Source organism: Ceratotherium simum, chromosome 7 (assembly GCF_057802395.1).
Source record: "Ceratotherium simum simum isolate JZ-2026a chromosome 7, ASM5780239v1, whole genome shotgun sequence".
Classification (NCBI taxonomy): domain Eukaryota; kingdom Metazoa; phylum Chordata; class Mammalia; order Perissodactyla; family Rhinocerotidae; genus Ceratotherium; species Ceratotherium simum.
In genome coordinates, this window is record NC_141906.1 from 17,936,398 (window position 1) to 17,950,406 (window position 14,009).

The 14,009-nt window shown below is 35.7% G+C and overlaps 1 protein-coding gene across 3 annotated transcripts in view; it reads right to left on the reverse strand.

The window, feature by feature from the left end:
* USP47 (ubiquitin specific peptidase 47) overlaps window positions 1-14,009 on the reverse strand; it is a 118,051-nt gene that overhangs the window by 12,668 nt on the left and 91,374 nt on the right. For 2 of the 3 annotated variants that reach the window (XM_087433209.1, XM_087433211.1), the window contains 6 exons: window positions 13,625-13,737; window positions 12,834-12,938; window positions 10,209-10,416; window positions 7,373-7,488; window positions 4,268-4,387; window positions 1,639-2,416 (listed from right to left, as the gene is read on the reverse strand). In XM_087433209.1, the coding sequence (XP_087289335.1) occupies window positions 1,639-2,416; window positions 4,268-4,387; window positions 7,373-7,488; window positions 10,209-10,416; window positions 12,834-12,938; window positions 13,625-13,737 (1,440 nt within the window). The remainder of the gene's footprint in view (window positions 1-1,638; window positions 2,417-4,267; window positions 4,388-7,372; window positions 7,489-10,208; window positions 10,417-12,833; window positions 12,939-13,624; window positions 13,738-14,009) is intronic. The other variant, XM_087433210.1, reaches the window with a different exon arrangement.

Sequence of the window (14,009 nt, forward strand, 5' to 3'; positions counted from 1 at the left end):
GAAGGAACACTGGTAGCAGTTATGGGTGGCGGAGTCCACAACAGGCTCACAGTCAAAATGCCTCAGTTTAATCACAGCAATGTGACCTCAGGCAAATTATTTAACCCATTTGAGCCAGTTTCTTCGTCAGTGAAAAGTGTCTGACAACATCAATTTCCACAGCTGTTGAGAACTAAATGTGATAAGGTAAGTTAATGAGCCTTATCAGCTAAAAACTCCAGAGAAATTTAAAGTATTATGATGATAAGAGTTTCCCTGTCTCCATTTTGGCCCACTAATCCACACTTCCCACTTGAGTTTCTGCAAGATCTATGTGTAGATGTCACATGGTTCCAGTGTTACTTGGACCTAGTTAGTTTGAACACAAATTTATGTATTTTTACTACTGATTTCATAATTTCTACCACTCCTTTTAAAAGACCAAATTTTGAGAGTACAAGCATCATAGCACTTAACTTTCATAGTGGTTGTTTGTGGCCCCCCCCACCCCCCCACCCCAGCTGAAGCACAAGGCTGCATCCTGGTCATCTCTACTCATATCTACAGAGGCCCTGGCATCTAGCACAGATTCAGGAAATATTAATTGGGTGGGTGGACGAATGGATGGATGAAGAGTGGGACTCTCTTCCAAAGCTAACAGGAGCCAGTGCATCCAATTAGAAGCTTTAAATTCTAGTAATGGTTCCACTACTTTCTAGTTGTGTACTTTTGGGCAAGTCACTCATCCTCCATGAGCTTCAGTTTTCTTATCTGTCAAATGAGGATATCAATGTTTGCTTTATTAATTTCAGAGAAGCTTCCAGCAAAAACAAAAAAGTATTCTGAAAACTAAAATATACAAATACAAGGAGTAATATTAATATTTGCCTTGTTAAAGACTAATGCAAAGTATTTAGTTTTTCAGCTGTTTCCCTTTTATACTTGAAAAAAGATTTTTTATCTTGAACCTGGTTGTCCTGCTAATTCTTTGGCTGGTTTTAGTCTAACGTTTTATAAAAGTTGTTTTATAGTAATTTTAATGTTGGTGTGTTTTTGTTGTTACCTGACAGACCCTTTCCATCTTTTTGAGATTATTTAATTCAGAATTGCTAGTTTACACCTTGTCTGGAGCTTACTTAAAGTATCAACTTGAAAAAAAGTTCCTTTCCTTTCTCCGACTTTCCCACTTAGTTATGGACTTTTTAGGGGGTGTGGGAAGTTGTTGTTTGCATTGGGCAATAGAGGATGCACAAATAAAAATTTCCCTGGGCACTGAATATCAAATTTTCTAAAGTGTCTAGCTTTTTTTGTTCATTTGTTTACTTATTAAACAATTTCTTAATTTTTTACTTAGTGCTTTTATCATAATTCTTTCCTTTTTTAAAAAGTTCTTTTTTTCTTACTTCTCTCACTAGAGTTCTGACATCATTACTGTCCTAGGTCTGATCCATCACACAGGTCTAAGAACACTGTTCACTATAACTGCATCGAAAACGAAAGCAAGGGTGATGGAGAAGAATCGTATAGTCCAGCAAGTTACAGGTGGTCTTAGAATGAAGTACCTAACTCTTAGCTGATTCTTTTCTTAACTGAAAATTTAAATAAACTGAGAAAAAACTGATGCTGTTTCAAGGAGCATTTTTCTGTTTAAGTACATACATTTATGTCCTTCCCCAGAACCTTCATCTGCAGCATAGGGCTCTGCTTTGAAATACATGTACTGTGTTTCTCCCCTACTCTTGCCACTCTCATCATATTCACTATCAGTTCCAGAGTCTTCTTCCGCTGTATCCCATGTCTCTTTTTTCCCTTCATTTGCTTTAGTTCTTCTACTACTCGTGATGCTATGGGAGTCAAGTCCATTAGCCAAGGGGATCTGGGCATTATCTGCATTGCACAAAGTGTCACTGCTATGACTGGAGCTGAGGATGTCACTGTCCACCGAACTTGTACTCCTGTCATTATTCACATCTGAGTCTGATCGTTCTTCAGACTGAAAATTTTCAGGATCAGAAGTCTGAATATGCTGTTCAAGTTCTCTATTATCCACCGATGCTGAAGAGTCCCTCTCATTAAGAGGTGATTCGATGTTTTCAAAGTCACTTGTTTCAGTACTTTTGCTGCTGTCCCCATTATCTCCATCTTGCTGCTGCTGTAGTGACAAGCTTTTAAGCTTTTCAGTGCTTTCTTCCAGAATAGCTTCCACAGACTTTAGGCTCCCCACAGGTCCTTTGACTCTTTCACAGTCATCATCCACATTACCAGAATCGCCCCCAGCTTTCTGGTATGCTGTCCTTTTGGAATAAGATCCTGGGGATTGTTCAGGTAACAAAACAAATAATCTGATTGTATTTGCATGCCGATCCAGGAGTTTCCATAAATGAGAGTCTGTAAAGGCCATCTGGTAATCCAAAGTCTCCGAACTTTCAACGAACACCTAAATAGTAAGTCAAAGAGTTATATTACATCATTAATTTTACTGACATTCCCATTCATCAAAAGAATAATATTGCATCAATACAAGACAGTGCATAAGTTATAAAATTTGGGATGATACTGTTTCTAAAGGACACGTGCGTTGTTTTTGGAGACTAAACAAAATAAATAATTATGTTCATATGTCTTTGTAATTAGCCATAAAATTGTGCTATGATAGATGAGACACACACACATGCAGATATCTTGTTTATTAGGTTGTCCATTTTCAAAAATTTTTGTATTCCACAAAATTGTGGAATCAAAGCTTAGCATGAATATTGATAGAGAAACACGGATAAAGGCATCTTGGGAATGCAGCACCAAAATCCAGATTATAAAAGAAATCTAATGGACAAATGACTTGGTTCTATAGCAAATAAATTGCATGGAAACAGACAAAAAACATGTAGGGGAATCTTTAGGTTAAAACAGACTGGAGAGATATATTATGGACTTTATTTGGATCCTGATTTGAATAAATAAATCCCACTGGAAAAAAATTTTATAAGATAATCAGGGAAATTTGAACAGTGACTAGATATTGCTTGATATTAAGGCATTTCTGTTAATTTTTTAGGTGTAGTAATGTATTTGTGGTTATACTTTTTTTAAAAGTTCTCATCTTTTAGAGCTATACATTCAGATTACTTATAGATAAAATGATATAATGCTGGGGACATTTTTCAAATAATCCGGGGGAAGGAGGTGGTGAAATACAGATGAAACAAGAGTTGATAACTATAGAAGCTGGGTGATGAGTACATGGGGTTCATTACGCTATTCTCTCTACTTCTGTGTATGTTTGAAGTTTTACATAATAAAGTTTTTTTAAAAAATGAAATGCATATACATAAATTTGGCAATTATGAATCACATTTTGAGTTTTGCATAAAAAGATAATTATTATTATTCAATAAATATTATAAATCAGGACTATCAGCTAACCATTTAAAGAAAAAAATAAAGTTAGATCCCTCCCACTCCTTACCTTAAAACATTAGAGTGAATTAGAGATTTTAATGTTACACACATAAACACCACACAAAAGTATTAGAAGAAAACAGAGGTAAATAAAAATTAACTATTAAGATTAATAAAGCAACATAAAAAAGGTTAAATGAGATAAAAGACAAGACTGCACTAAAACGAATGAGACTGGAAAAGGCGATAAATAAAAGATGACAAACAAGGAAAATTTTGGATGAAATTTATCCCAAGTAAACCAATGGTGTTAGGAACAAACACATAAGAAAAATGGTAAATGATGGACCACGTAATAATACCAAGAGATGGAACAAAAAGATCAACGCGAACTTTCTCTTTTCTAACAGAGATAAATGAGTAGGTAAAGGGAATAATGTTGGGTGAATCCAAGATGATAATTTTCTCTATACTAGGCATGCCTCTGACTTTCACCATGAAGTACTGCTTTATGGGAGAAGCTCAAGAATGAACAAAATTCAGAGGACATAATCACTGTGGATAGAAATACTCATGAAGGCTTCATCAAGAGGCAAGACCAATCTGGGGCTGGAAAAAAATTTAGGGAGAGGGGAAGAACACTCTAAGGGGGTTAGTTCATGAACAAGGCAAAGAGGAGAACCAGCAAGACTAACTCTGAGGACAGAAAGAAGCCTGATTTGAGCTGACTACAAAGGAAGGTAATTAATTATTGGGAGGATGTGAGAATTTAAAAGGTAAATTACAGACAGACGGTGGATAGCTTTAGAGGCCAGACTTATAATAATAAACTTAATTTTATTTACTATTACCAGCATAGAAAATAGTAATGAAAAAATAAAAGACATACCTTGTTACTTCTAAAAAAACCTTCAGCTTTCAGGGTTTTACTGGGCACAGTGAGAAGACGCAAATCATTGTAGCAGCGTTCTAGCACTATTCTCATTGTTTCCGCGGGTAAATGAATGGCCTACAAGGAAAGCAATTTAATAAAAAAGTACTCTTTCAAGAATAATTCTGCTTGCCTTGGAAATATGGGAAAATAAAATGCTGCTGAGTTCTTCTTAAAAATAGCAGAAATAAAATAAAAAGAAAAATAATTTTAGTACAGGTTTACAAATTTTTAAAGAATTTATGGGAAAAATTATTAGTCCCATCCATTAATTATGCTATAAATTAGGAGAACCAAGTATCACTTATAAATTTATTCTCTGAAACTATTTTAAAGGCAATGATTTTTCACGAAAAATTCTACTCCTCTCCAATCCGCAAAGTAAATGAGGTGATTTGGTTCCAAAGAAATTGAATAACTGACTCTTTGAGAGCTGATGTCAAACCATCATCTGTTTAACCTCCTGACTTTTGGCGTTTTCTTTTGTATTCTGTGAATAGTTGTGAATACTTTTACTAAGTCAACTTTCTTCTGCGTAAAATGAGATTAAATGAGTACGTAAAGTTTAAAGTTATTCTAAAATTCCACGTCCTTAATTTTTTGTGTCATTTTATAAATTTCACATGAAATGATCAGATAAAAATAATTTACATTTTAAAAAACATAATTTGTTTTCAATACAACTAACCATACCTAATTCTTTGGTAGTCTAGTGATACTTTAAACACTGTATTTCTTGGCACCATGTTTTGTGACTGCCTTTATTCTCTACAGACATATTTTTCCCCAACAAAATTATCAGCTTCTCCAGGGAAGAGAATGTCATGTGTTTCCTTTGTATTCTACCTCAGTGCTCATACTCTAGATTAAACTATAGGACAGAGCAATTACACTAATGTAGTCTTTTTATGAGCAATTTAATTATGAAATATGACTTCACAATATGATTTGTTTCCTGCAATTATTACTTTGGCAAAAGTGTTAGAAGTCATTGTTGTCTTTTTAACATAATAATAATTAAAACCCAACTTTTATATAATACTTTACAATTTTTTTTCACAGAGCATTTATTTGTTTTATTAACATTCACAACAACCCTGTTAAAACAGGCATTAAAAAACCCCAGATGAGGAAGAAAATATTTGCAAAACATATATCTGACAAGAGGTTAATCTCCATAATATATAAAGAACTCACACAACTGAACAACAAAAAAGCAAACAACCCGATCAAAAAATGGGCAGAGGATATGAACAGACACTTCTCCAAAGAAGATATACAGATGGCCAATAGGCACACGAAAAGATGTTCAACATCACTAATCATCAGGGAAATGCAAATCAAAACAACACTAAGATATCATCTTACACCCATTAGAATGGCTACAATCACCAAGACAAAAAACAACAAATGTTGGAGAGGATGTGTAGAAACAGGAACCCTCATACACAGCTGGTGGGAATGCAAACTGGTGCAGCCTCTTGAGGTATGGAGATTCCTCAAAAAATTAAAAATAGAAATACCCTATGATCTAGCTATCGCACTACTGGGAATCAACACTGGGTATTCCACTACCTGAAATCAACAATCCAAAGAGGCTTATGCACCCCTATGTTCATTGCAGCATTATTCACTATAGCCAAGAAGTGGAAGCAACCCAAGTGTCCCTCGACTGGTGATTGGATCAAGATGATGTTGTATATATATACAATGGAATACTACTCAGCCATAAAAAAGACAAAATTGTCCCATTTGCAACAACATGGATGGACCTGGAGGGTATTACGTTAATTGAAATAAACCAGAAAGAGAAAGACAAACACCATATGATCTCACTCATGTGGAATATAAACCAACACATGGACAGAGAAAACTGTAGTGTGGTTACCAGGGGCAATGGGGGTAGGGGGTGGGCACAAGGGGTGAAGGGAGACATGTATATGGTGATGGACAAACAAAAATGTACAACCAAAAATTTCACAATGTTATAAACTATTAAAACATCAATTAAAAAAAAAAAACACACACACAACCCAGATGAGATAAAAGACCAGAATACCATAAGATGAATGACTGGAAACGGGACTCAACTTCTTGACTTGAGATTATGGAACAATTTCCACTACACCAAGGGATCTTAACCTGGGGTTTAGGGACCCTGCAAAATTTTGCTTATGTCTGTGTGCTCAATGATCTATATAGAGTACAGGACCCCTGAAAGGATAATAATCATTTCTCTGGAGTGGACTAGTTTTTTTGTCTGAGGAAATTTGAATGTTTTCATCATCATATTTTTCCAGCTCAAAAATTCTGAATGAGCCTGTGTTCTTTATCATCCCCTCACATAATATGGCCAATATTTAATTCATCACCTTCCCTGTCAAATCTCCCCGACTTTACTCTTCTATTTCTATTAATATATCATCACTACCTTTCTGATTACCTAGTTTGAAACTCCTCAGGCCTTCGGTGCTCCTGCCTTACTCCAACATTTACCAATCACAAGTCCTGCAGATACGATTTACATAATTACTCTTACAAATCTACACTTTCTCTCATTTCTTGTCATATGCCTTCACTTGAATTATTTCCACAACTTCCTCATCTACATTCCTGACTCCTCCCTCAATCCATTTGGAATTCTAGTCTAGTGTTGCCAGACATCACTCTACAGCAGAGCTCCCGTGAGACCACTGCTGTACTCAGGAAAACAAACAACCCACTTCTATTGCCTCCATCAAACAAAGCCCAAACTTTTGTGTTTACTATTTAAAACTCTCCATGAAATAAACTGAACTTATATTTCCAGGCAGGTATTTTAGAATGATCCAGCCAAACACACATGCCATTGTTATGTACACTTGCCTCACACTTTCTTACCTCCGTACTTTGGTCAATCTGTTTCTTCTATTTGACACATCCTTCTCTCCTAACTATAGTTGTCTCCTAGCTATAAATATTGGCTCCTTGAGGTAAAACTGGTTCCTATATCTTACTCATAATTATCAAACAGTGCTTTGTAGAGAGCAGGCACTTAATATCACTGAACAATTTTAAACTTACCTTTGAAATAAGCTGTTTGAACTCTGTAACGGTTTGATTTAAGTAAGCACGCACAGTGATAGGAGCAGCTACAGACTCGGCCTTGAGATCAACAACATGAACTTTCACCATCACTTCTGTCACATGTGAAAAACATAAAAAACACAACTGGAGGTTATTTTTAAAAATGTATTTTACATGAGCAATGCATTCTTTTTTTTTTTTTTTTGTGAGGAAGATCAGCCCCGAGCTAACATCCGATGCCAATCCTCCTCTTTTTGCCTAGGAAGAGTGGCCCTGGGCTAACATCTGTGCCCATCTTCCTCTACTTTATATGTGGGATGCCACCACAGCATGGCTTGATAAGCAGTGTGTCAGTGCGAGCCTGGGATCCGAACCCCAGGCCGCCACAGTGGAGCGTGCGCACTTAACCGCTATGCCACCGGGCCGGCCCCAAGCAATGCATTCTTAATGTGTTTCTAATAGATGGCAAAGATAACATTTTTTAAATTATCAAGATGGTGGATGTATGTTATACATGTATAATACATGTTAAAACTTCTCTTTCACAGTTTATCACATTACAAACATTTATAAAGAAATGGAAATGAGGCTAATAAAAAAGTTCTCCTAGATGTCTTTAAAAAATGAAAAAAGTTGGGGCCGGCCCAGTGGTGCAAGCAGTTAAGGGTGCGTGCTCTGCTGCGGAGGCCTGGGGTTCGCCGGTTTGGATCCCGGGCGTGCACGGATGCACTGCTTGGCAAGCCATGCTGTGGCGGCATCCCACATAAAGTGGAGGAAGATGGGCACGGATGTTAGCCCAGGGCCAGTCTTCCTCAGCAAAACAAAAGGAGGATTGGCAGATATTAGCACAGGGCTGATCTTCCTCACAAAAAAAAAAAAAAAAAGAAAAGAAAAAAGTCAAAATGTGATTTTTAAAAATACATGCTTTGTTTCCTTGTAAAACATAACATCACTGTCAAATTCATTAAGCATATTAAAAATATGTCCAAAGTTCCAAAACGCAAAAATCACAACACTAAATGAATGTAAATAACTAGAGAATGCAGATCAAATAATAAAGGGAACATAGCAGCCCTACCTGCTTGTGAACAACCTTCATTAAACCATTCAAGACCTTGTTCATAATCAAAGACTTCCTCTCCTCAAACTAATATTCTCTATACTCTATGGAAAATTCTACAGAAAAACTGTTTCGGTTTACATGTTTGTTTTTTCACTTAAATTCTTCATATTACAATTTAATCCCATCTTTCCCTCTTCTGTTTTCAGGAGATCGTATTAACTAAACTTTCAGTTATTAGAAAAATAAACGATCTTCAAACACGACATTTAATAGACAGCTATTCTCCAGCTTAACTGTTTAAATCTCTTATTTGTAGTATATGTCAATCCTCAGTTTTTTCCCTATGTTGCTAATCTAAATCTGACAAAATAATCTGCTAAAGTCTTGATTATTAATGAATAAAGCATATTGTTTTACAATCCACACTCACATTTAGAGTTCTTTTGAAAAAGTGGTTTTACTGCTGACACATGTTATCTTTAATCATAATTTTTGCTATCTAGCTCAAAAATAATCTGCAAGGAAATGCTCCAAAGGGATTCTTTACAAACAGGGCAGAGTCTGACCGAAGGAGCCCTTGAAAGAATACCACACTTAATTTACTATGGAAAGAGGAGCCTTCATAAAAAAAGGAGGTGCATACAATCCACAGAAGAACAGAATTTGAAAGGGTAGAAGAGTTAACAAAGTTACCTTTGTAACTTTGTTAAATTTTTAGGAATAAAAGTAGAGAACATAAGTCGGAATTCCTTTTTTTGTTTTTATTATTATTTTTATTATTTTTTTTGTGAGGAAGATCAGCCCTGAGCTAACATCCATGCTAATCCTCCTCTTTTTTTTTTTTGTTTCCCCAAAGCCCCAGTAGATAGTTGTATGTCATAGTTGCACATCCTTCTAGTTGCTGTATGTGGGACGCGGCCTCAGCATGGCCGGAGAAGCGGTGCGTCGGTGTGTGCCCGGGATCCGAACCTGGGCCGCCAGTAGTAGAGCGCGCACTTAGCCGCTAAGCCACGGGGCCAGCCCATTCTGAATTCTAATTAATGACCGACTCAAGGGAGTTACGGTCAAGACAACAACAGTAAAAATTTTGTAAAATTTTTTAAATGTTGATTTCCCCCTATTTGTTACAGTTTACATATAGCGATTACTAGAAAACTCTGAACACGTAACTGTCTTTAGGGACTACTTTGGTAAAGCTAGGGGCATTGTATTTTGCTTTCTAGATTAGTCTCAAACAAAGGAAAAAACCCCCAAGATACTGAGGAATGTGACAAATTTAATGAAAACAGAAAAAGCTGAAGTCTTTGGGACCTGTAGAAATGGAGAGGATGGAGAAAAATAAAAAATGTTCGCAGTGATGTGTTATAAAACCACCTCTTCAAGGAGACCCTGAAAAACAGACTCTACTTCTGCGATTTTTAATGGGAATGTACTTTTTTTGGACTAAGGTCTTCTCTAGAAGGTAGAGGCAGAGGCAGAGGCAGAGGGAGGGAGTGAGGATGATTCAGTACTGGAGAAGAAAAATCCTACTGAAGACTATAAGCTCGAAGTTTTGTAGTTGTTTGTTTTTTAAATTTTGTGTATAGCTCTTTGAAAGCAATCTAGAACTTAATTCCAAGTTTGTTGCTGACTACTTTCCAACTTTTCAAAATTATTCTACATTTTAAGATCATATAAAAAATTTAAAATTAAATTCATTTCTATAAACAAAAAACTTTCTTATGAAAATTTTAAGTCCAGTACAACTCAAAATACTATAAAATTCCTTACCTCCAGGTTTATAAGACTGGAAAACTTGATCAGGTTTTCTTGTCTCCAACAGCAGATCAAACATATATGTTGACTTGACTCCACCTAGTAGAAGTCCCATTGGTGTATCTTCTTCTCCCTCATACGATCGTTCAAGATAATCATGAAACTCATCATATTTAACAAGGCGACAGCAATCCATGGGTATTACCTCTTCTAAATCCATCATCTAAAAGAAAATGACCCCCAAGAAAAAAGAAAAAGAAATATGCAGTGTTTTAGTCTGATGTGTAATGGGACTACCAACAGACCCTAACAAGCAATAAAAGCCATGTATTTATGATTTGCATCAAGGCTCACAGTCATCCAAGTTGAAGGCATGACTTTGGTTATTTTTAAATAATCATATTTCATTTTCCCTCAAATCATACAACCTATGCACTAACATATTTAAAATACATTTTTGGTTTTTAAAAACGTTAACATTTTAAACTTTAGATGGACTCAAAATCAATGTATTATAAGCTATTATTCTTTAATCACTAAGTTGGAAACATAAGGGGGAAAACAACCAACTAGAATATGCATCTTTTGTTTTCTTAGTCCAATTTGGAGAAGAATTGCTAACTCATGCATCTAGTAACTATCTTCCCAAGCACAGGAGGACAGCATCCCTTGTAGAGCCACACAAAGGCCATAGCTTCTGTGTCTCTTGAGTGTATCCCATTCCTCTTTGGACCACCCCCTTCAATATTAGCCTCCAGAACACCTACAGCTCAGGAATTTCTATCATAAAATTTTCCTCTAGCCCATGTCACTCCCTAGTAGATGGCATACCCTGGGTGCAATATGTCTTAAGTGGGAAATGAAGCTCCTGGAGAAACACAGTAAGATTGCTTAGAACTATTTAACACCCATTTAAGGTTTGTGGTTAGGACTTGAGAGAAAAACGTGTAAGCATTGGTGTGTGTCCCCACTGACCTCTCCTCAGTCCCCACTCTCATCCCCAGAGATGCGGCTCCATTTTTGGTACGTAAGATAGATTTGTTTCTCTCTTCTGTTTGACTCTTTATATTTGTGAACTTTTACTTCCTATTTTTAAGACAATATTTTCTCCTGGCATTAGAAACTGATGGAATATAAACCACCTTTACTGCTATCACTGATTGACCTCACTGTGTAAAACTGTTTAGTTAAGATGTTTCCTCCGTTTTAGTCTAATTTGACTTCACTATTGTTTTGCAAAGGTAATGTTTGCAGCCCACCATTCTTTTCAAGGATTTTTATTTTAAGGAGGTGAATCCAGAGCCATCCATCCACTGTTTTTACTCATTCACATGCCCATCCAATTCTGATTCTCCTACATACCAGGCAAAAGTACTGGAAATGCAATCGTGAGCAAAACCAGAATGCTCTTCGCCCTTTAAGTGCTTACAGTGTAGTGAGGGAAAGTGACATTAATTAAAATAGTCACACAATTAAATGTAAATTTTCAGTGCTGATACGGCCTATGAAGAACCAGGTACATAATACAAAGGGGTTCTCAAACTTTAGTATGCCTAAAAATCACCTGCAGTACTTGTTTAAAATGCATATTCCCAGGCACCAACACAGAAATTCAGATTCATTTGCAGGAATTAGGTCTTTAATAGGAAAGTGATTCTGGTGCAGGTTGTGTTGGATCACACTTTGAGAAACAATGGCAGCTATCTTGTGTACTACTTTTAGTTCTCTCATTGGTTCCATAATTATAAATGAAATAATGTAGTATGCAATTTTTCTGTAGGTAATGACTATTTAATTTCAGTCAAATGATGTTTATGTATATATGGAAAGGGCAAAGAATTTAATTTGTCAAGTATCACAGATGACACTTAGAATAATCTGGTTAAAGAATGCTTCCCTTTCTATTTGCCTTTCAAAACCCACTAATAACTTTCCATTATTCTTAGAATAAAATGCAAACTTCTATTCTTACAAAGTCTCTAATTTCATTTTATGCTACTCTATTCTCATTCAAGACAATCTAACCATAAAGTCGCTTTTTCCAGCTTCTTGGTCATGTCAAGGGCTTTCTCACCTCAGTTTTCACTCATGCTGCTCCCTCTACTTAAAATATTCTGCCCCAACGTTTTGCACAGCTATCTCCTTCTCATGGTTAAAGTCTCAGAATAAATAATCTCAAATATACTACTGATTTACTTTATAGCATCTAAATGATAAAATATTTGCAAATTGTGATGTTTAAATATTTTTGGTCTGTTTTTCTTCCCAATGGATATAAACTCCATGAGGGCAGTGAGCGTGTCTTGCTCACCCTGGTGTCTCTAATGCATCATATGGTAGGCACCTAATAAACATCTGCTAATTGAATATAAAGAATAAATAAATATTTTTGTTTCTAAATCTAGTTCTGAGTTCTAGACTGCTTAACTGGTTTCAGAGTGAGAAACTGCTTAAAATCAACTGAGTATGTTCCAAAGAAGAGGTATAAACTACGATCTTTAAGAGCCAGAGGATTTAAACGGGCTATCCAAGTTACTGCAAGTGCTTATATTACTATTGACTATAATAAAAATTTTGGAAAATATGTTAATACTGTTCAATCAATCAATAATTAAATGCCAACAGGACAATTAAACATACCTTATAAGCCATTTCTACTGCTTCCTTTAATGTCTTATCCTTATGAACCTCCAATTTATTTTCCATCATTACTTGTTTCACAGGATGCAAACAGAATAATTTTATCTAGAAATTATAAAATATCATCATCAACTCAGCAGGTCATGAGTCAAAGCTTAATTCTTTTGTAGACAGCATTTTTTTTCCTAGGGATCATTTTCTCTCGTGTCTATCTCACTTAATAATTGATAGTGACTACGTCTCATGTTACTAAAAAATTCAAAAACATTAGTTTTAACAACTGTATGTTTCTTTACGAGCATGTACCATAATTTATGTAATCATTCTCCTACTGACACGCCTTCAGGTTGTTCCCAATTTTTTGCTAGTTTGGAAAATACTGTGATGAAAGCCCTCGTGGTCAAAATTTTTACAGCGTTTGTGATTATCTCATTAGGTAATATTTCTTTAAGAGAATTATATAAAAGAATATGAAATTGCTTAAGGCTCTTGATAAATTCTACTCAATTTCTATGCAGAAAGGTTTACCAACTTATTCTTCTTGTAGCAGAATGTGACAATGTTCATCTCATTGTAACCTCACCAGCAGTGAATATTACCAATACACGTTAGTGTTTTTTATGCATAAAATAAAATCATATCTTACCTCAGTAATATAGTTGATTACACTGCCTAATGACCCTGATAGCATAACTGTCTACAGAATCAGCCCAATGAATTAGTTACGAGAATGGCAGTTAAGCAAATGTCAACAGCACTTTTTAATTACAAATGAAATTACAAAATCTAACCTTGCACGTATTGCGCTCAATTTCTCGTTGCCTCTTTTCTTGTTCTTCCAATTCTCTCTCTCTCTGCACCAAGTTTTTAATATGTTCTGGATATTCATCTACTTCTAGAAATTCTGTTAATGATAAGAACAGGGTAAGACAGGGTGACTGAAATTGAGCTTCTTTTATTTAATGTTGTTCTACTATGTCCGCACAGTATATACTTCTACCACAGCCATCACCAAACTACATTTCAATTACATCAACCTCTCAACTTGGAACATGAGCTTCTTCCAGACAAGGGTGAAGAGACAGTTGATAATGACACATGGTTAAGTCTCATATTTTAAAAAGCCATATATTTGTCCGTAACAGCTCTTGGTTCCAGGACAATTCTAGCAAGTAG